Genomic DNA, 21,393 nt, shown 5'->3' on the forward strand with positions numbered 1-21,393 from the left:
AAGCCAGTAGCAACAAACACACCTAAAACCAAATCTTGGTTTCTGATTCCATTGTCCAATAAAAGAAACCAGGTCTCCTTGAAGAAATGTTAGCTTCTAGGACTGAAACAGAGAATATGTAAGGTAAGCCTAGAACATTCCATCTTGTCAGAAAGTAAGAAGTACTCAGAACAAAACAATGATGAGGGTATATCAAAAGGACATAAGAGCTAACTGTGAAGGAGCCCTCAGTACCAAACTTGGGACAGTTTGAGCAATAAAATAGGTATCCTAGACTTGGATTATAAAATGTTCACGAGACCATACTGATATAAATGATTGAATAATAAAAGAAATGAATGAGAATAGACAAATATTCTTTGCAGAAAAATTTAAAATTATGTAGTTACCTACATAAACCTCAAGGAAATGGTGCATAATTCCCCACCCCTTAAAAAGTGGGTTGTATGTAGTGACATCCTTCCAAAGAATACAGTAGGAAAAGTATAATTGGTACAGTGGAAAAACCTGACAGACCGTACCTCAGCAAGGTGATCATGATTTATTAATATTGTTTGGTCATGCTGATAGCATATACCCTTAGTTTGATGTGATGAGTATGGCACTTTATCTCTTTGATCTTCCTCTCAAAAATCCATAAACCATATCTAACCATGAGGAAAACATCCGAGAAACTCAGATTGAAAAACATTTCATAAAATACCTGACCACTGCTCCTTAAAACCATCACAGACATCAAAAACAAAGCCTAAGAAAGTGTCACAGTATAGAGCAGCCTAAGTAGACATGACAGATACTGTCTTTTGTGGTATTCTTGATAAGATCCTGGAACATGAAAAGGGCATTAGGTAAAAACTAAGAAAATCTGAATACAGTATGACTTTTAGTTAATAATAATGTTACCAGGTTAGGAAGAGGGGGAATTTGAGGAAGGTGATCAAGAGGTACAAACTTCCAGTTATAAGACATAAGTACTGGGGATATAATGTACAGCATGATGACTATAGTTAATGCTGTTGTATGATACGTAGCAAAGATGTTAGGAGAGTAGATCCTAAGTGTTCTCGTTCTAAGGAGAATTTTTTTCCTTTTTTTATTATATCATTATGAGATAGTAGATGTTTACTAAACCTGTTGTAATCATTTCTTAATATCTGTAAGTCAAGCCATTATGCTGTACATCTTAAATTTATATACAGTGATGTATGTCAATTATTTCTCATTAAAACTGGTGGAAAGTAATAATGTCAATATTGGCTCATTAGTTGTGATAGATGTACCACACTTACGTCAGATATTAACAGTAGGAGAAACTTGTTGAGGTGTATATGGGAACCTCTGTACTTTGTTTACAGCTTTTCTGTCAGCCTAAAACTATTCTGAAATTAAAAGAATATTTTTAAGAAAATACTTAGGAATTCAGTTTAAGGAAAATTCTTTGAGACTCTTATTAAGCCCAGTTAGTTCTTTTTTTTCTCTTTGATGACATACATAGAAGTTTGATAAAATAGAAAAAGAGGTAATTTAGATAAAGATTGGTTGAGAAAGTCTTAGTGGCACATAAAAAAGTTGTAAGAGCTACTTCACAAAAGTATACTTGAGATTATTTGGGACCTTCTATTGATGTAGCTTTGAAGCATAGGTTAAAGAAACAGGACTTGGTCATTTACATGCAGTTTGATAAGAAACTGTCAGATAATCCTAAATAATCTCAAATAATTAAATCCTAAATTATCTTACATATATTATGTAACTGGTGTGAAACTTGTAGCATTGGCTATAAACAGGATACTTGATAAATAAAAATTATCATTCTGTAATTTATGGATCTCTGTAACATGGATAAGGCCCCTCGTGCCATTTAGAAATGAAACCTGGTTTTCCTTAAATGATACCATTTCAGTCATGGCCCACTTTATTAGGAAGAAAAGAGTTTAGCCTTGTCTTCTCATCCCCAAGTCCAGAGTCTTTGCTTTTCCATACCATGATAAGAAGGGTAAATCTTCTCTAGAGCTGTTCTTTACTGCCACAATTTAATTTCTCCCTTTATTTCCCTAAAATGAAAAATGTTTGGCTGATTTTTTTCCTTTAATGTGTAATGTTTACCTTTTTGACTTTCAAATTCCTTTAATAATTTCCTGAAGAATTTGGGCTTTTCTCCACAAAAATGCGTAGAGCCAAATTTTCATAGTTTCAAAAGGTTTATAGATACTTAGGAATCCATGTGTCACAGATTAAGAAACCCTGCCTGTCTTGAATTATATTTACATTAGTAATAGAACCTGAGGTTAGCAGACAGATCTTTAAAAAAATAAATGTATTTTCCTCACTATCCTTTCCTCTAATTCTTGTCTGTGTGAACAGCACCAGCACTGAAAATGCAGTTGTTGTAATAGTTGTTGAAGATTTGGTGAAAATAGTTTGCTAGGTTATAGCTCTAGGACACTGCTTGCTTTTGGCTCTGGGCTATACTAGCATAGCTCAACCAAGCTCCAAAATTTGAAATTCTAGTATTTAGTATAGTTAATCTGTTTTTGACATGGACAGAATATACCCTATGTATTTTGAGCACTAGTTAATTAGTACTCACATATCATGTGCCAGTATGTATGTGATTTTTTTTTTAAGAATTTAGTTTGATGTTTCACTTGCCTTTTGTATTTACAGAGGAAGAAGTATATTTGTTTGTTTTTTTTTTTCTTTTATAAGGAATGTTGCAAAGTATAGGCTGCCACCTAGAGACAGACTTGTCATTGGAGATAAAATTAGAACAATTTCAATTATTAAGGTATTCTAAAAGATTTACAAGTTTCTAAAAGTGCATATTTACTTATCTGTGGGGTAATTTTTTTTCCAGTTTTGCATATATTACTGAGACAAACCAAATACATCTCAAGATATTTATAATTAAGCTTGAAATGCTCATTAAAAGGCAAGCAAAGTGTCTATCTTTCTCAATCTTTTTCCCACTCTCTTTAAATCTTGAGGAAGACTTTTACGGTTGGGCACTGCAATCCTTGGTAATTATTAAGTCCTACATTTCTGGTATGCAGTTGTTTCTTAAGTGAATCCTCAGTTTTAGTAGCCTCAGCATTTCTTCTCCTTTTTTGTATCAGATTTTCTCTACTCATTTATCCATATTTATTTCAGTCTTTCTTCATTTTAGTTTGATTTGTTACCTGCTGCCTGTTACTTAAGTAAAAATGAAGCAAAAAATAAGACTACCAAAACATCCTGTTATATGTTTGAATTACCTCTGGTCTGTTACCCTATTAAATGTTATTTATTTAGACTCTGTAATCCACTCTTTAAAAGAACATCCTTAAATAAAAGGTTTTTAATACATGGGATAGTTACTTAGAAAGCGTCTACTGTTTGAAAAGCTCTCTGCTAAGTACTCTCAGGCATTGTTAGTGTATTTTACCCACACCCGGATTTGGAATTGAGTGAGCCAGGATGTTACTATACTATAAAAAGCAACAAACCTCAAAGAGCCTTTTGCTTTATTTGGATAAATTGTTTTTGTCATAATTAAAGTTCTGTTCCCCTTCAGTCTTCTCTTCTACCTGCTTCTGTACCTAGTTGGAAGGATACAAAGAAGGCTAGGGTTCTTGCTATGGCTGGCATCATAGAACAGAGGAGAGAGAGGAGGGGTAGAACTGACAAAGGCTAAAGAGGATAAGGTGAGACGGTTCTCTAAGCCATGGGTTTGTGTGTATGAGAATAAGACAGTTTGCTGGTTCTTGCTTAGCTTCCTCTGACAATGACTTCTTTATTTCCTTAACTCATCCCTATGATGAGTTCTAGGCATTTTGGGCATGGGTGTTTAGTGCTGTTGTGTCAGCTCCACTGGAATGACTTTCCTTGGTTCTGGAATAAAAGAGGTGACTGGTTTTATTCTTCAAACAGCATTACCCTGGCAACATGCACAAGTAGGAATCTGGCATCCAGTAGAACTCAAATAAGGAACTAGAGCTTTTGCTCACCTCCAAAATGGGCAGAATAATCTATCAAAAAATGAATGCTCAAAGTAGGAGAGCTTAATACTAACTGAGCATCTTATATGATATGGGTACAGTGCTAAATATTTTATGTTTGTTATCTCATGTTGTTCTCATATCCTTAGTTGTTTGTTCAACAAACATTTTTGAATGTTTCCCCTGTGCTAAGCACTATTCCAGGCACTAGGAATTACTGCATTAAACAAAACAACATCCTTGCTCTGAAGAAGTATTATCACCATTTTAAAGATTAGAAACCTGAGTTTCATAGAGAACATTGACTTTTTCAGTGTCCCATAGCTTAGTAACTGGTGGAGCTGAGATTTAAGCCTTACTGTATCTGTTGCCAAAGACTTTACACCACTCTAGTATGATTTCTTGAAGGTTCTGCTATTTGTAGTGATTGCTATGACCACAAATACAGTTCCTTTTTATAATTGTCCATATTGCTGATTATGCAGTGTAGTGTTCTTCAGCCCTGTTTTCATATCTTTGATTCCATCTTTGATGTCCTATATAATAGCTGGTAAGAAAACAAAATTTTGCATTTCTTGAAAACTCAAGTCAAGCATTCTTCTGCCTGCTCTCTACTGAGTACATATTGATAGTGACTACATAAATGCTATTGTATGGTTTAAGAGCAATCTGTCTTTCAGTTTAGTTTTTAACAATTTATTTTTTATTTGTAATGTATTCATTCATTATTTTGTCTAAGTAATATATTCATATACTTCAGATATCAGGAAATGAAAAGGTATGCAATATAATGTCTCCATTACATCCCTAAACCCCAACTACATACTTCTTTTTCTCAGAGGCAGCCAACTTTGCCAGATGTTTGTGTACCTTTCCAGAAATATTTTAATTCATGTACATTCAGATACATATATACCCCTTATTTTAAAAGTTCAAATTATTTAAACTAAAAAAAATTTTTTTTCACCTATTTCCCCCACCAGGCACCTATTGTAACCACCACTCTATTCTTTGTATCTATTTCTTTTTAAAAATGTTTTTCCTGTTTTTAGATTCTATGTGTAAGAGAGATCATGCAGAATTTGTCTTTTTGTGTGACTTATTTCACTTAGCATATTGCCTTTGAGGTCCATTCATATTGTTCCAAATGGCAAGATTTCATTCTTTTTTGTTGCTGAATAATATTCCATTGTATATGTATACCACAATTTCTTTATCCTTTGGACACTTAGGTTGGCTCCTTATCTTGGCTATTGTAAATAATGCTGCCATGAACATGGAGGTGCAGGTATCTTTTCAAATTAATGTTTTCATTTTCTTTAGATAATTACCAAGAAATGGAATTAATTGCTGGATCATATGGTAGTTCTATTTTAATTTTTTGAGGAACCTCCGTACTGTTTTCCACAGTGGTTGTACTAATTTACATTCACACCAGTGGTGCATGAGGGTTGCCTTTTTTCCACATCCTTGCCAGTTCTTATTTTGTCTCTTTTTGATAATAGCCATTCTGACAACTATGAAATGATAGCTTACTGTGGTTTTGCTTTGTTTTTCCTGATTAATGATGTTGAGCATCTTTACATTTCTGTTGACCATCTGTATATCTTCTTAGGAGACCTGTCTGTTCATATGTTCTGCCCATTTTTAATTGGATTGTTTTTTGCTATTGAGTTCTTTTGTTTATTTTGGATATTAACCCCTTATCATACAGGTGTTTTGCAAATTTTTTTTTTTTACATACAGCAGGTTACCTTTTCATTTTGTTGATGATTTCCTTTGCTGTTCAGAAACTTTTTAGTCTGGTGTAGTCCACTTGTATATTTTTGCTTCTGCTGCCTTTGCTTTTGGTATCAAATCCAAAAAATCATTATCATGACCAGCTTACCCCCTTATATTTTCTTCTAGGAAACATAGTTTAGGTCCTACATTCAAGTCTTTAATCCATTGTGAGTTAATTTTTTTGTATGGTGTAAAATGTTGGAAATTTTTCATTCTTTTGCATGTGGCTATCCAGTTTTCCCAGTACCATTTATTGAAGAGCCTGTCCTTTCCCCATTTTATATTCTTGGCTGCTTTGTCATAAATTAATTGATCATAGAGGCAAGAGTTTGCTCCTGAGATCTCTGTTCTGTTCTCCTGATCTGTGTGTCTGTTTTGATGCCAATACCATACTGTTTTAATTATTATAGATTTGTTTTGTAGTTTGAAATCAGGAAGTGTGATGCCTCCAGCTTTGTTTTTCTTTCTCATTTGCTTTGGCTACTTGGGGTCTTCTGTGGTTCCATTTTGAGTTGTTTGTTCTGCTTCTGTGAAAAATGTCATTGAATTTTGACAGGGATTTTGTTGAATCTGTAGATTACTTTGGGTGGTGTGGACAGTTTAACAATATTCTTCCAATCCAAGAATAGAGAATATTTTTGCATTTGATTTGTTTATGTCTTCTTTAATTTCTTTGATTAATGTCTTACTGTTTTCAACATACCAGTCTTTCACCTCCTTTGTTAAATTTATTCCTAGATATATTTTTCTTTTTGAAGCAGTTGTAAATAGAATCATGTTCTTAATTTCTCTTTCTGATAGTTTGTTATTAGTGTAAAGAAATGCAACCAATTTATTTCATTCTAATTTTTATTGACTTTATTTCATGCCTGAATGTACAGAAATTATCTAGTCTCAGCTCCTTTGCCCTCAGCTGCAGCCCCTCTCCTCCATGCATGTCCAAGCCCTGTTCTTGCCCCAGAAGCTCCAGAGGGTCACACTGAAGCTTGTCCAACCTGGTTTCTTGCCTCCTGCCCCTTCGCTGTCCTCCCCTCCCCCCGTTTTTCAGTTTTATTAGGTAGAATTATTACTGTTTGACTGCGCATATACATTATATTGCATGTAAATATGTATATACAATATATTGCACATATTTTTAAAATTTATATATATGTGTTGTTCATTGTTTCTAAGAACAGTTTAGAGCTTTAGTTTTTAAACTTACATAGTTATCAAAGGAATAAAACCAACCACAAAAAAAGAATCAACAGATTACAGTAATCCAATCATAAAGGACAGTCAAATGTGCTGACACATATTCAAGAAATCAGTCATCTAAGTTATAACTATAAGTAGTTCATTTGTGTCCCTTTTTAAAATAGATTCCACATATAAGTCATGTCATATGGCATTTTTCTTTCTCTTTCTGGCTTACTTCACTTAGAATGACATTCTCCAGGCCATCCATGTTGTTGCAAATGGAATTATTTTTCTTTTCTATGGCTGAGTAGTATTCCATTGTATAATATACCACATCTTCTTTATCCAGTCATCTGTCGATGGACATTTGGGCTATTTCCATGTCTTGGGTATTGTGAATAGTGCTGGTGTGAATATTGGGGTGCATGTGTCTTTTTGAGTTATATTTATCTCTGGGTGTATGCCCCAGAGCAGAATTGCTGGATCATATGGTAAGTCTATTTTTAGTTTTTTAAGGAACCTCCATGCTGTCCTCCATAGTGGCTGTACCAGTTTACATTCCCACCAACAGTGTTCTAGGGTTTCTTTTTCTCCACACCCTCTCTAGCATTTATCGTTTGTAAACTTTTTAATTATGGCCATTCTGGCTGGTGTAAGGTGATATATCATTATAGTTTTGATTTGCATTTCTCTAATAATTAGTGATATTGAGCATTTCTTCATGTGCCTATTGGCCATTTGTATGTCTTCATTGGAGAATAGCTTGTTTCAGTCTTCTGCCCATTTTTGGATTGGGTTACTTGTTTTGTTTTTTTTTTATATTAAGGTATATAAGCTGTTTGTATATTTTGGAAATTAGTCCCTTGTCAGTCATATCATTTGCAAATGTTTTCGCCCATTCTGAAGTCTGTCTTTTCATTTTGTTGATGGTATTTTTAGCTGTGCAAAAGCTTTTAAGTTTAATTAGATCCTGTTTGTTTATTTTTGCTTTTATTTCCATTACTCCAGGAGCTGGTTCCAAAAATATATTGCTGTGATTTACGTCTGTGAGTGTTCTGCCTGTGTTCTCCTCTAGGAGTTTTATTGTATCTGGTCTTATACTTAAGTCTTTAATCTATTTTGAGTTTATTTTTGTATATAATGTTAGAGAATGTTCTAATTTCAGTCTTTTACAGGTAGCTCTCCAATTTTCCAAGCACCACTTATTGAAGAGACTGTTTTTCATTGTATATTCTTGCCTCCTTTGCCATAGATTTAATTGACCATAAGTGCATGGGTTTATTTCTGGACTCTCTATCCTGTTCCATTGATCTATGTGTCTATTTTTTGTGCCAATAACATACTGTTTTGATTACTTTAGCTTTGTAGTATAGTCTGAAGTTGGGGAACAAGGTTGCCCTAGCTCCATTCTTATTCAAGATTGTTTTGATTATTCAGGATCTTCTAAGTTTCTATACAAATTTCAACATTTTTTGTTCCAGCTCTGTAAAGAATGTCATTGGTACTTTGACAGGGATTGCATTAAATCTATATATTGCCTTGAGCAGTATGGTCGTTTTAAGAATATTGATTCTTCCAATGCAGGAATACGGTGTATCTTTCCATTTGTTTATGTCGTCTTCAGTTTCCTTCATCAGTGTCTTATTAGAGTTTTCGGAGTACAGGTCTTTTGCCTCCTTAGGTAGGTTTATTCCTAAGTATTTTATTCTTTTTGGTGTGATGGTAAATGGTATTATTTCCTTAATTTCTTTTTCTGCTATTTTGTTGTTAGTGTATAGAAATACAGCAGATTTCTGTATATTAATTTTGTATCCTGAAACTTTATCAAATTCATTGATGAGTTCTCATAGTTTTTGGGTCACTTCTTTAGGGTTTTCTGTGTGTAGTATCATGTCATCTAGAAACAGTGACAGTTTTACTTCTTCGTTTCCAATTTGGATTCCTTTTATTTCTTTTTCTTCTCTGATTGCTATGGGTAGAACTTCCAAAACTGTGTTGAATAAAACTGGTGAGAGTGGACATCCTTGTCTTGTTCCTGGTCTTAGAGGAAATGTTTTCAGCTTTTCCCCATTAAGTGTGATGTTAGCTGTGGGTTTGTCATATGGCTTTTATTATATTAAGGAATATTCCCTCTATACCCACTTTGGTAATTGGTAAGAATTTTTATCATAAATGGATGTTGAATTTTATCAAAAGCTTTTTCTGCATCTGTTGAGATAATCATATGGTTTTTATTCTTCAGTTTGTTAATGTGTTGTATCACATTGATTGATTTGCAGATACTGAAAAATCCCTGCATCCCTGGGATAAATCCCACTTGATCATGGTGTATGATTCTTTTAATGCATTGTTGGAGTCTGTTTGCTAGTATTTTGTTGAGGGTTTTTGCATCTATATTCATAAGTGATATTGGCCTATAATTTCCTTTTTTGTGATATCTTTGTCTGGTTTTGGTATGAGGATGATGAGAATCTCATGGAATTAGTTTGGAAGTGTTCCTTCCTCTGAAATTTTTTGGAATAGTTTCAGAAGGATAGGTGTTAACTCTTCTCTAAATGTTTTATAGAATTCACTTGTGAAGACATCTGGACTTGTGTGTTAGGAGTTTTTAAATTACTGATTCAATTTCAGTACTGGTGATTGATCTATTCACATTGTCTGTTTCTTACTGCTTCAGTCTTGGCAAATTGTACCTTTCTAGGAAATTGTCCTTTTCTTCTACATTGTCTTTTTTGTTGGCATATAGTTGCTCATAGTGGTCTCTTATGATCCCTTGTATTTTTGTGCTGTCGGTTGTAACTTCTCCTTTTTCATTTCTGATTTTATTAATTTGGGCCCTCACTTTTTTTCTTGATGAGTCTGACTATAGTTTTATCAATTTTGTTTATGTTTTCAAAGAACTAGCTTTTAGTTTCATTGTTTTTTCTATTTTTTTTTTCAGTCTCTTTCATTTATTTCTGCTCTAATCTTTATGGTTTCTTTTCTTCTACTAATTTTGGGCTTGCTTTGTTCTTTCTCTAATTGCTTTAAGTGTAAGGTTAGGTTTTTAATTTGAGATTTTTCTTGTTTCCTGAGGTAGGCTTGTAGTGCTATAAACTTCCCTTTGAGAATTGCTTTCGCTGTATTCCAGAGGTTTTGGATCATTGTGTTTTTATTTTCATTTGTATCAAAGTATTTTTGATTGCCTCTTTGATTTTTTCAGTGATCCATTGGCTTTTTTAGTAGCATATTCTTCAGCCTCCACGTGTTCACAGGTTTTCCAGTTTTTTTCTAGTAGTAGTGACATCAACAGTCTATGTTCCTTGAGAGCAGTTTTTGTGTGCCACTACATGTGTGTCAAACCCGAAACCTGCCCCTCAACCCCAAGCTCCAGGACAGGCAAAGTGGCCTCTTTCATGGACTGTGGACTGCTTCAGTCAGCTGTCTGTGCAGTGCCCTGGGTGTGATAGCCTGCCCAGAACCATCCCTCACATTGCCATAGGCCCATGAGACCCAGGTAACCAAGCCCCTTCAGCACCAGAGCCAGGTGATCAAGGGGCCCTGGGCTCTACCCATGCAAAACCCGTAACGTTAGACACAAAACCAGCACACTAGATGTGTGTAAAGCTTCCTATCAGGAGACACTGGTGCTTTGGAATTCTGCAGAAGGCAAGTGTGAAGATAGTGCCCACCCTCTGAAATCTTTGAAAAAGATTAGTCAGCCCCTAAATGTGTGTTTGAAGAGATCCTTGCCCCTTACACCACAGTCATAAATGATTAGCTAATAGGCCTCTAGTCCAGAAAAACTGAGCTCTTAGGTCTGTTGCCTCCTGATGGGCCCTGGCGGTGGTAGCTGGTTTTAGAACTCTCTTCATTGGTTACAGTACTGTGGGATCTATGAATGTAAGCTCCACTGGCCACCAAAGCCAGGTGAAGTAAAGTTGTCCCCTGGCAGCAGTCACAAAAATCAAGGTACCAGATGGGTATGAGCTCCATTCTGAGTGACACAGTTGATTATAGTTCTGTGTGATCAGGAATGCAGGTTCCCCTGGACTCCAGAGCCAGGTAATCAAAAATCATATCCTGGGCAGCAGCCAAAAAAATCAGGGCACCAGGCACATGTAAAGGCTCCCTTCCAGGAGATATTGATGCTTAGAGCATGGTAAAGGGAAAGTGAAGATGGTGCCTACCTCTCTCTGTCCCCAGAGAGTGCCCCAGCGGGCTCCTAGATGTGTGTGTTAAATTAGATGCCTGCCCCTTAGGATATGGTTTTAATATAAGCAAATAATCTTTATTCACTTTGTTTGGTTGTGATAGGGTGCCTCTGAGCTATATCCTGGATGGATGAGTCCAAGTTCTGCAGGTCCTTTAAGAGCTTTCTACCAGATTGGTACTGTCTTGTGCATCTTGGGGTACAAAGCCTGCTGGTTTTCAAAATTAGATATTTTGAGGGCTCATCTCAAGTGCGTGTCTTAAAATTTGGGGTACCTGATAATGAGGTTTGATCCCATCACTCCTTAGGGAGAAACTCTGGTTTTTAGCTCCCTCCCAATTGTGGTTCACTGTGCTGTAGGTGAGGTTTATTTTGTGCCAGCCTCTCCTGCCCACTTTGATGTGGCTTCTTCTTGTTTTCCTGATGTATGTATAGTCATCATTCAGCTAGGCTTTAGGTTTAAGAGGAAAAATTTTCATGTGTACCTGGAAATTCACTGTGTCCATGTCAGAAGGTGAGTTCAGGATCTTCCTATGTCACCATTTTGATCTGGAAGCTATCCCTTCTTTTTTCACATATGAATATATCCTACAGATCTTTTCATGTCAGTCGTAGATAGCTTTATTGTTCTTTCTATCTCCATGGATTCCATTGACTTTAAAAGTAGTAGTTTGTCATGGACCCTGTAGCCAGACTGCCTGCATCTAGGCCATGGATCTGCTGCTGGGAAACCTCTTTTACAAGTTGCCAAATCTCTGGGCGCCTCAATTTTCTCATCTGTAAAATGAAAGGAAAAAATTGTACATTCTGAATAGGGTTGTTGTGAAGTTTAAGCATTTATTTAGCACAGTGCCTCAAAGATGATGAGCACCCAAATGTTGGTTGCCACCACCATTGTGATTATTATCACCATTTTTACTTATGTAATCAGATTCTTATTTTTTGGCATATAGGTTTTTTTCCCCTTTTTACTATTACAAAAAGCGTTTCGGGGAATAGCCTTGTATGTTACTATTTTGCACATGTGTGGTTTCACACATGCTTTGAAATAAGTATAACATCAAGGCAAATGAGTATGTAATTTGTAATTTTGATAGACATTTGCCAAATTGCATACCACAGGGATTGTATCAAGTTATGCTGTCACTGACAGTTTGACATAATTTAAATGATCAAGGACTTGATGATGGTAGCTTTCTGGTGTTACTTTCATTTCTGGAATTATTCATATTTTTAAATGACAGTTTTGAAAGTTCTTCCTCAATCTTTATTGAAAGTACAATCCTGTCAGGAAAGCCTGCTCAATCTTTTATTTTTTAATATAAAATATGTAAGTTGGTGGATTATTCTTTTAGGATTCTCATGGATAAGGTGGAAGATAATCTTCACTCTTTTTTATTCTTTGTTTTCAGATTTTATGTTTCTATGAACCTGAATTACTTCAGATTTTTAATTTACCTTTGCAATACATAATCTTACGATAATCTTCTATTAAAAATGTGCACCTCTAAGAACCAAGAATACAAAGGTGAACTGAGATTAGCTTTTTAATTTATTTTGAGTACTAGTCTTAAGTTACAGCAAGATTTTTTTCTTTGTCAAGGAAAACTTAATAGGACAGAGGAGCTTAAGATACCACACATTTTTCAAGGCTCAGGGGAATACAAAGATTAATAAGGAGTGATCTCTGCCATACTTTTTCCTAGTGGGTGAGCTAAATGGGAACCATTTCCAGGTTAGAAAATATAAAAAGGGGCAAAGAAGAATGCTTGAACAGAGCTTACTGTTTTGTTGCCTTTTACTTCACTGCATTAAAATGATGCAGTGAAATAGCATCACTGCAGTTCACCCTTTGTGAACTAAGCTAGTTTATTGAGAGTATAGTCAGTCAGTCATGGAAATAGAGTAGTTGAACATTATTTACATTTGAGGTATTTTAACAGTAATATGTGCAACTTGTTACTGAAATAGTATGATTAGTGTTGTCCTTTTTCTTGAATTAAAAAAAAATCAATTTTACCAAGATCTACTTTCCATACATTAAAATTCTCACATTTAGAGTGTATAGATGGATGACTTTTGACAAATGCATACAACAATGTAATTACACTGCTTTCAAAATATAAAATATTTCCATCTCCCCAAGAAGAACAATTAATTCTTCCCATGTCTAATAACTTTAAGATCTGTTTTATTTCTTTTGCTTGTTTATTAGTACTTATAATATGATTTTACTTACTAAGAGTACTGTGAATTAACCCCTGAAATTACATGCCTGTTATCTATGGGAATCTGTTTCAGATTGCAAAATATTTCATGACCCAAACAGGGTTAAATGTAAACAAAACTGTTTAATTGAGTGATTTTAAAACTGTCTGACAGAAAGTTACTTTTATTTGAGATCATTTTAATTATCAATTTAATACATTTCTTGTTTACTTGAAACTTTAAAATCCACTAAAAATAGAGGCTGTATTGCAGTGCATGAACAACCTGCCTTCAGCACTATTGAATACTCTATACATATCTGTTCTTGGCATTAAAAAAGTATATAGTCACAATAAAAAGTTTCTCATTTTGTTTAGGAAATTGCATATTGGGGAAGAACTCTTTAAAAGTATTTTTCCTTTTCATATACTTTCCACCCTAGACTGTCTCATCTCTACAGGTGATTATGGGGGATACCTGTTGGCGGGACTTGATGAATTCAGCATCCTGAAAATTAATAAGAGCAATGTATCAATAAATAAAATGTGCTTAAAAGTGGTTCTGATTAAATGGGTAGATATTATTTTTCTCATTTTATAGATTAGTAAAAATTAAGTCAAAATAAGTTTAATGTACCAAGTGTGCCATTGTACTTTTTGCTGAGACTCTGAATTAAGATCACACTTTGACTTTTAGTCTGCTGTTTTACTCTGTCTTTCCTATGAGAGTGCAGCAAATTTTAGATACTTTTCCCACTACGTTTTTAAATGTGGCTTATACTGGAACTGGTAATCACTGTGAAGGAGCCTGTTAGAGGTTATAAAGTAATTATTTTCTTACTGACTCATTGAGTGTTACTCTTGTGATTTTTAACTTGAATATTCTATATTTAAATAGTTGAAACTGAACCTCATTTAATTATTAGGCCAGGATTCTCTATACTTAAGTTGATTTTGAACCTTGTTCTGGTTTCTTTAAGTTATGTTAATTTTTAACACAGGTTTCCAATATAAACCACTCTTATTATGAGAGTGATAATATTTACAGAACCATATTGGAGATAAAAATAAAATAACTAAGATAAAAATAGTGCAAAAGAATGAGATCAAAAAGGTTTAACCTTTCCTTTGTTTCATCATGTTGTAGAGGCTACCGAACAACTTTTCACGTTCAGAGGAAGAAACAGATTTAACTAAAATGTGTTGTTAGATTAAGGGACATTTAGTTTCGATTTATAGAAGAATATTCTGATGATAAAAATATTAGAAGAAGCCTTGAAGGGAGAGAACACTATACTTGGATGTTTTTCAGACTGAGGCAGCCTGCTATATGTCTGGATAGCATCAGTATATATTTAAGTCAATCCTTAGGATCCTCCCTAAAACTCTTCTAAATATTTTTTCTTATACTTACCTAATTCAATTTAGCATATTCCAGGTTTTTTAAGATGTCTAAAGAACTTTGAATTTCTTAAACAAGGAATTCCTTTAGAATAGGTAGAAGTTTGGGGGAAGAAAGAAAAACTCAAAAGGTTTCATATAAAACTTTTCAAGCAGTGATCAGATTAAATTTAATATTTAGCATGGGTTAGAAAAAGATTAACTGTAAAATCTGTTGTTCCACAGGTACTGTGAGAATAGAGATGTTTCGAAATATGCAGAATGCAGAAATCATCAGAAAAATGACTGAAGAATTTGATGAGGTATATAGCATTTCAGTATTTATACAGATTGCCTGCTTACACTTGTAAATGGTGAATGTTGATTATTTTAAGTTTTGTTTTGATTTGCTGTTTAGCATAAGAGAAGATATACTACTTTCTCATTTATATGATAATTCATGCTACTAATTCCAAAATTAATCATCTTTGGGAAATGTATTACATTGCATGGAAGTAGAAGCACTGAATAATGACTGATAGCTGCTAAGGATAAGAAAATTAATGGTAGAAGGTAGAAGTTGATCCTTGACATTCATTCTTCAGTACCATATAAAATTCCTTAATTTGTAAATGCATTTCCAACAGTTTCATGTTCTGTGGAATTCTGGTCCTATTAAATGCTTTAAAGAAAAAAGGGTTTGGAGTTCAAGGAATTGTGACAGGCTGCCTATTACACCTACCTTAGAGTTTGTCAAAGCACATTATCTTATTTAAGATTCTTAGGAATCCTAATGGACAAAAATTTGCTTAACTTTATTTAATTTAGAATTCCCAAAATTATTTTACATGGATTCCTGACACTGCCCTACCCCTCCCCATTTTCTGTGTGTATAAAACTTCTGTTTGGGACACTCTGCTTGAAATACTCTGATTTCCATTTAGAATACAAGTTTTCTTTGCTAGTCTTCACAATTTAATCGTGTAGAAATCATTTTTTCTGCATGGTTTTCCATTTTCAAACAGTTTTACACTGATTGCAGATGTTGAAACACTTGTACAGATTTATTTCTGTGTTGTATTTATGGTGAGCATTAATTCACGTCATGCTTTAGACTACAGTTAATTCCAGCTTTAACATTCTTCCCTTTGATTTAATTAAGATTTGCATTTTCTGGTAGGTGTTCCTTTTTCTTGACTTTCAACACTAACAACAAAGGTTGGTTTTCTTCTAGGTCCACCTTTCAGTGGAATAGGCTCAGGCTTTTTATTATTAGTAGTAGTAGTATTATTTTTAATTGAAAAAAGTACTACAAACACATGATAAAGCATAAACTTAAACACATGTTGCTCAGTGTATGTCTTTCTCATCAGATGTTCACCTTTACTCTAGCAGCACTGCCAAAACATTTTCACGTATCTCTTTACAGAAACATTCTGTCAGTGGCTTTCAGACTATTTAGTCACATTTCATGGGAGGTAGGGGAGACTTTACATTGTCACCTATGAAGATATACTCTGTAATCGCTTGTCTTCATTTCTGTAATCCAGAAAGCTCTGAAATTCCAAAAACTGGCTTCAGCTAACATGAGGCTATTTATAGTTTTTATTTATCCCATTCAGTGTAAATATCTATACGTATTGCTGTTAAATATTAATGTTACTAATTGTAAGGGGCTACCCGAGATTCTGTTGAGGTATGATGGAATATAAGCTGTATACACTATATTAACTTCTAAAATTCAATATCTCATAAATTCTGAAACATTTTTGTGGGACTAATTTTCACTAAAAAAAATAATTTTTGGTTGTTACTTCATGAGTTTTTATGTAGCAAATGGAAGATAACAAAGCCAGATTAAGGTGCAAGTGGTACATTTACACACCAACTAATATACTAACTGCCATACCAGGCTTGTAAAACAGGTGATTCAGGTCGTAGATTAATAAGTAGAAGGCATCTTGGACCTTCACAGTACCCGCACATGATGGGATGATTATTAAGAGTTTAAGGTAGTAGTTGCCAAATACTGCTGTACATTAACATCACATGGGGATACTGATGCCTGGCTTCTTCCCACATCCCCCAGACATTTTGATTTAATTTGTAAGACATGTGACCTGGATATGGGGATTTTTTCAAAGCTTGCCAGGTGATTCTAATGTATATCAACTGCTGAGAACATTATTATAAGGGAAATAAAAAGAGGAAACCAAGATTTAAGTTATAAAAATACTTCATATTTGAGAATAGAATGAGGGGGAAACAGAAATGAATACAGTGTGAAAATGCATAATAACAGGAAATCACTTCTTTGTAGTAAGATTTCGAAATAACTAGAGGAAAATGAACTCAGCGAAAGGAAGGTCATGCTATACCTAAGAAAATATTCCTGTGAATATTGTCAAGAAAAATAGTAAAATCTTATGAAAACTGACAATAAATGAAATGTAGCAAATATAGTTATTCAAAAGGTATTTGTTTTGTATTCCTAAATATTTTTATACCAATATTTGAGATTATTGACCTAATCAAAGACTTTTAAAAGTCATTGTTTTGATTTTTTACAGTATATCTAACAGTTTTGATTATTATTAGAACATTTTCATTTAAAGCAGAATTATTATTAGATATTCTCTAAGGCTATCTATTTTATCTTCAAGCACTTTAAGATACTGATCTTTTTGTACTGTATATTCAAGAAACTGCTTAAATGCATGCATATTGTTAAATGTATAGAGTTTTATTAAGTTGTTTTTTCCCTTCAAAATATTATATAGGTTATTTAGTCCACTGGAAGTGGAAGGTTAGTTTTGGTGAGTTATGTTTTGTGATGAAATTCTGAAAGAATTAATGACAAGAACCATTAGATCCCAAAAGCCTAGAAAAATGCCTAGTTCACAGGGAGTAGCCATTAAAATTTTGTGTAATGAATGAATATATTGTATTATAGTAAAGATGACATGAGTTTAAGGTCATTTGGATAAGGTGGTCCAAGAGTATGTTATTGCCTGAAAAAGTAGTATACTGTAGCTTCTATTCCTTATTACAAACTGCTTATAATCAGTTATTAGATAACCTTTTTTAAAGCTGTATAAATTTGCACCTAGCCAAAAGTGCTTTGTGATTGTAATATCACCCTGATTTAGAAGTATATTAATTCCCAGAGCAGTGTATAGTTCTTCAGAGTCTGTATATACACTTGACTCCTATTGCAGCCAGTTGCTGGGAGATAAGGCAAAATGTAATAGTATTTCTTTTCCACATTATTAGAATCAGATTTCCATATATAAATTCTTAGGTATGTTTCCCAAAGTTTAGTTTATGTAGTTTTCATATATTTAAGTGTGACATCCATGAAGGGAAACCTTTGCAATACAACACATTTGATGTACAGCTGACCCTTGAACAACACGGGTATTAGGGACTCAGACTTTCCATGTAGCTGAAAACCCTCATAAAACTTTCTGACTCCCCCAAAACTTAACTACTAATAGCCTACTGTTGACTGGAAACCTTACCAATAACATGAACAGTTGATGATCACATATTTTGTATGTTATATGTATTATGTACTGTGTTGTTACAATAAATTAAGCTGAAGAAAAGAAAATGTTATTAAGAATCATAAAGAAGGGGAAACACATTTACAGTATTGTACTGTATTTATTGTTACTATAAGTTCCTACCACCTCTTTATAAGATGAATCATCTGTCTGTCAGTACCTATATTAGTATTGTCTTATATGATACAAAACTCCATAGATGTTATATGCATTACTTACACTACACATCAAAAATGAAAAGATAATGTGAAAAAGTAATTCATATTTATTTACAAGTATGATTTACGCATTGTTAGGAAACCAACAATACGATTGCTTTGTGGTAGCTGAGTGTAACTGATAAAAAATTGTTTCACAGTAGCCTAGCCTTTACACTAATGAATGAATTGTTAAATTTTTTATGGCATACCATATTACAGTCATATTCATAATACAATATTGAAAACATTGTTACTTTTTTCATAAATTACTTACATGTGATGACAGGCTGATACACAGTGTCTTCAACTAAGAGGAATACTGCACAGTAATGTAATTCTTTGAAAGCAAAGTTATAAAATAGTAAGAAAAGCAGTACAGTATTAATTTTTTATTAAAAATTACTCACCTTATGCCTATATAAGGATAGGGTATCCACTTCAATAGAAGTCTTGCACACAATTTTCTACACAGTGAATACTTAGGCAGTGATGACACAAAAAAGTCTCGTAAAGTTATTGCCATACAGTTACTGTATTTTACATGAAGACACATACACAATAGATACATTTACTAATTATATGGCATGATGATTATTTACTATTCCTTTATTGGAAGTGGATCATCATAAAGGTTTTCATCTTCATTTTCACATCCATTGTGCTGAGGAAGAGAGTTCAGTCCTGTTGTCTCAGGAATGGCAGAGGTGGAATAGGTGAAAGAAGTGGAAGGGTAGGCAGAAGAAGCAGGCATATTTGGTGTAGTTTTACAAAAATACATTATAATTTGTCTGACTTTTACTTTTTCATTTCTATAAAAATGCTTCTATGTGTACCAATTCTTAGTTTCAGTGCCTATATCACAGAAGAGTCTATGTTGTAAAAAAAAAGTCAAAACCAATCTTGAATAAGCAGAACCCTCCTACCAGATTGTCTGATGTCAGTTTGTTTTCTAGAACTGTTTCTTCTATGTCATCTTCCTCATTACGTGGCACTGGTTCAAAGGCACTCATCTCCATTGTCATTTTCATTTAATTCCTTTGGTGTGGTGTCTGTTACTGCTTGAATTTCTTCAAGATCCATATCTTTATTTTTATTTATTTATTTATTTAAACTTTTTTTTTAATTGAGGTATAGTCATTTTACAATGTTGTGTCAAATTCAAGATCCATATCTTTAAACCCTTCATCCCCTCCCCTTCCCCCTTTCCCCCCTACCCCAGCCTTTTCTGTCATATCCACAATCTCTTTCATGATTTCTTTGATCAGCTCTGTTGTAAGTACTGTGAAGTCATACACACCATCTGGACAAAATTTCTCTCCAGCAGGAATTTATTGTTTCAGGCCTGACAGCTTTTACAGCTTTTTCTGTAACAACAATGGCACCTTTAGTGGTATAATCCTGCCAGACTTTCATCATGTTCTCTCTTACGGGGTTCTCCTCAATAGCATCGACAATCCTTTCCAAAGAGTACCATGTGTAATGAGCCTTAAGGTTCCTTATGACTCTCTGATCTAGAGGGTGAATTAGAAACATTGTGTTGGGGGCAAGTAGACCACTTCAGCACCTTCAGTGTTGAACTCATGGGGTTCTGGGTGGCCAGGGGTATTGTTTAATATCAAAAGAACTTTAAAAGTGAGACCCTTACTGGCAAGGTACTTCCTGACTTCAGGGACAAAGCATCAATGGAACCAGTGGAGAAAAAGGGTTCTTGTTCATGCCTTTCTGTTGTACAGCCAAAAGACTGGTAGCTGGTATTTACGTTTTCTCTTTAAGGCTAGGGGTTAGTAGCTTTATAGATAAGAACCGTTTTGATCATAAACCCAACTGCATTTGCACAAAAAGTATAGTTAGCCTATTCCATCCTGCCTTACTAGCTTGCTTACTTGCTTCCCCCTTACCAATAATGTCCTTTGTGGCAGTTTTTTTTTCCCAAATAGGGCACTTGCATCACTGTTCAGTTAGATATCTTTTCTCCTCAATGATTTTCTTAGTGGAGAGTGGGAACTTATCTCCCTCTTGGTCAGCAGAATCTGCTTCTCCTGTTATCTTGACATAGTTTAAACCAAACCCTGTTTCTGAAATTATCAGAACATCCTTTGCCGGTATTAAATTCTCCAGCTTTGTATCTTTTACCTTCCTTTCTCTTTACATTTTCATTTAATGACTCTGCCTTTTCTTGACTTAGAGTTGTAGGTTTGCCTTTTGTAAAACAGTTCTGCACCCACATAAAAGCTGCATTTTCAATATGAAATTAAAAGGTATTTCACAAAATACAAGGTTTTTGTGCCTGCTGATATAGCTACAATGATGTCTTCACAAAGTTTCTTTTCTTTTTTTTTTTACAATGGTCCTTGTACTGGATTTATTTATTTTGAAATGGCAGGCAACCACAGCTGCAGACCTCAATCCATAGTACATGGTGACTATGCATGCAACGCAACTTTTTCTTGGAATGTCATGAGTTTTCTCTGCTTCTTGAGAGTTCTTCCAGCATCACTTTGTGTGGGTCTCATGGTGTTATTCGAGGTTTATGATATTGTATTAAACATGGTGAAAAATATGCAAGAACAGTGAAAGTTCACTTTTTTTAATTGAATGGAGGATTCTTTAAATTCTGTAGTGCTTTACAGTTTTCAAAAGTTTCACACACATGATTTCATATAATCCCATAATAACCCTTTTTTTCTTAAATCCTGTATCCCTATATATTGCCCTTACCAAATTCCCTTCCCCACTGGTAACTACTACTTTGTTCTCTGTATCTGTGAGTCAGAAGTTTGTTCTGCATCTATTGAGATTCATCATATGGTTTTTATTCTTCAATTTGTTAATGTTGTGTGTCAATTGACTGATGTATACATACTGAAAAATCCTTCCATCCCTGGTATAAATCCCACTTGATCATGGTAT

The 21,393-nt window shown here is 34.2% G+C and overlaps 1 protein-coding gene across 1 annotated transcript in view; it reads left to right on the top strand.

Moving 5' to 3' along the window:
* The window catches only part of STAG1 (STAG1 cohesin complex component), a 327,098-nt gene that overhangs the window by 160,517 nt on the left and 145,188 nt on the right, over positions 1-21,393 (top strand). Inside the window, exon 6 of the mRNA XM_010947702.3 lies at positions 14,964-15,040. Coding sequence (XP_010946004.1) covers positions 14,964-15,040 — 77 coding nt within the window. The remainder of the gene's footprint in view (positions 1-14,963; positions 15,041-21,393) is intronic.

The sequence above is a fragment of the Camelus bactrianus genome, chromosome 1, assembly GCF_048773025.1.
Source record: "Camelus bactrianus isolate YW-2024 breed Bactrian camel chromosome 1, ASM4877302v1, whole genome shotgun sequence".
Classification (NCBI taxonomy): Eukaryota; Metazoa; Chordata; class Mammalia; order Artiodactyla; family Camelidae; genus Camelus; species Camelus bactrianus.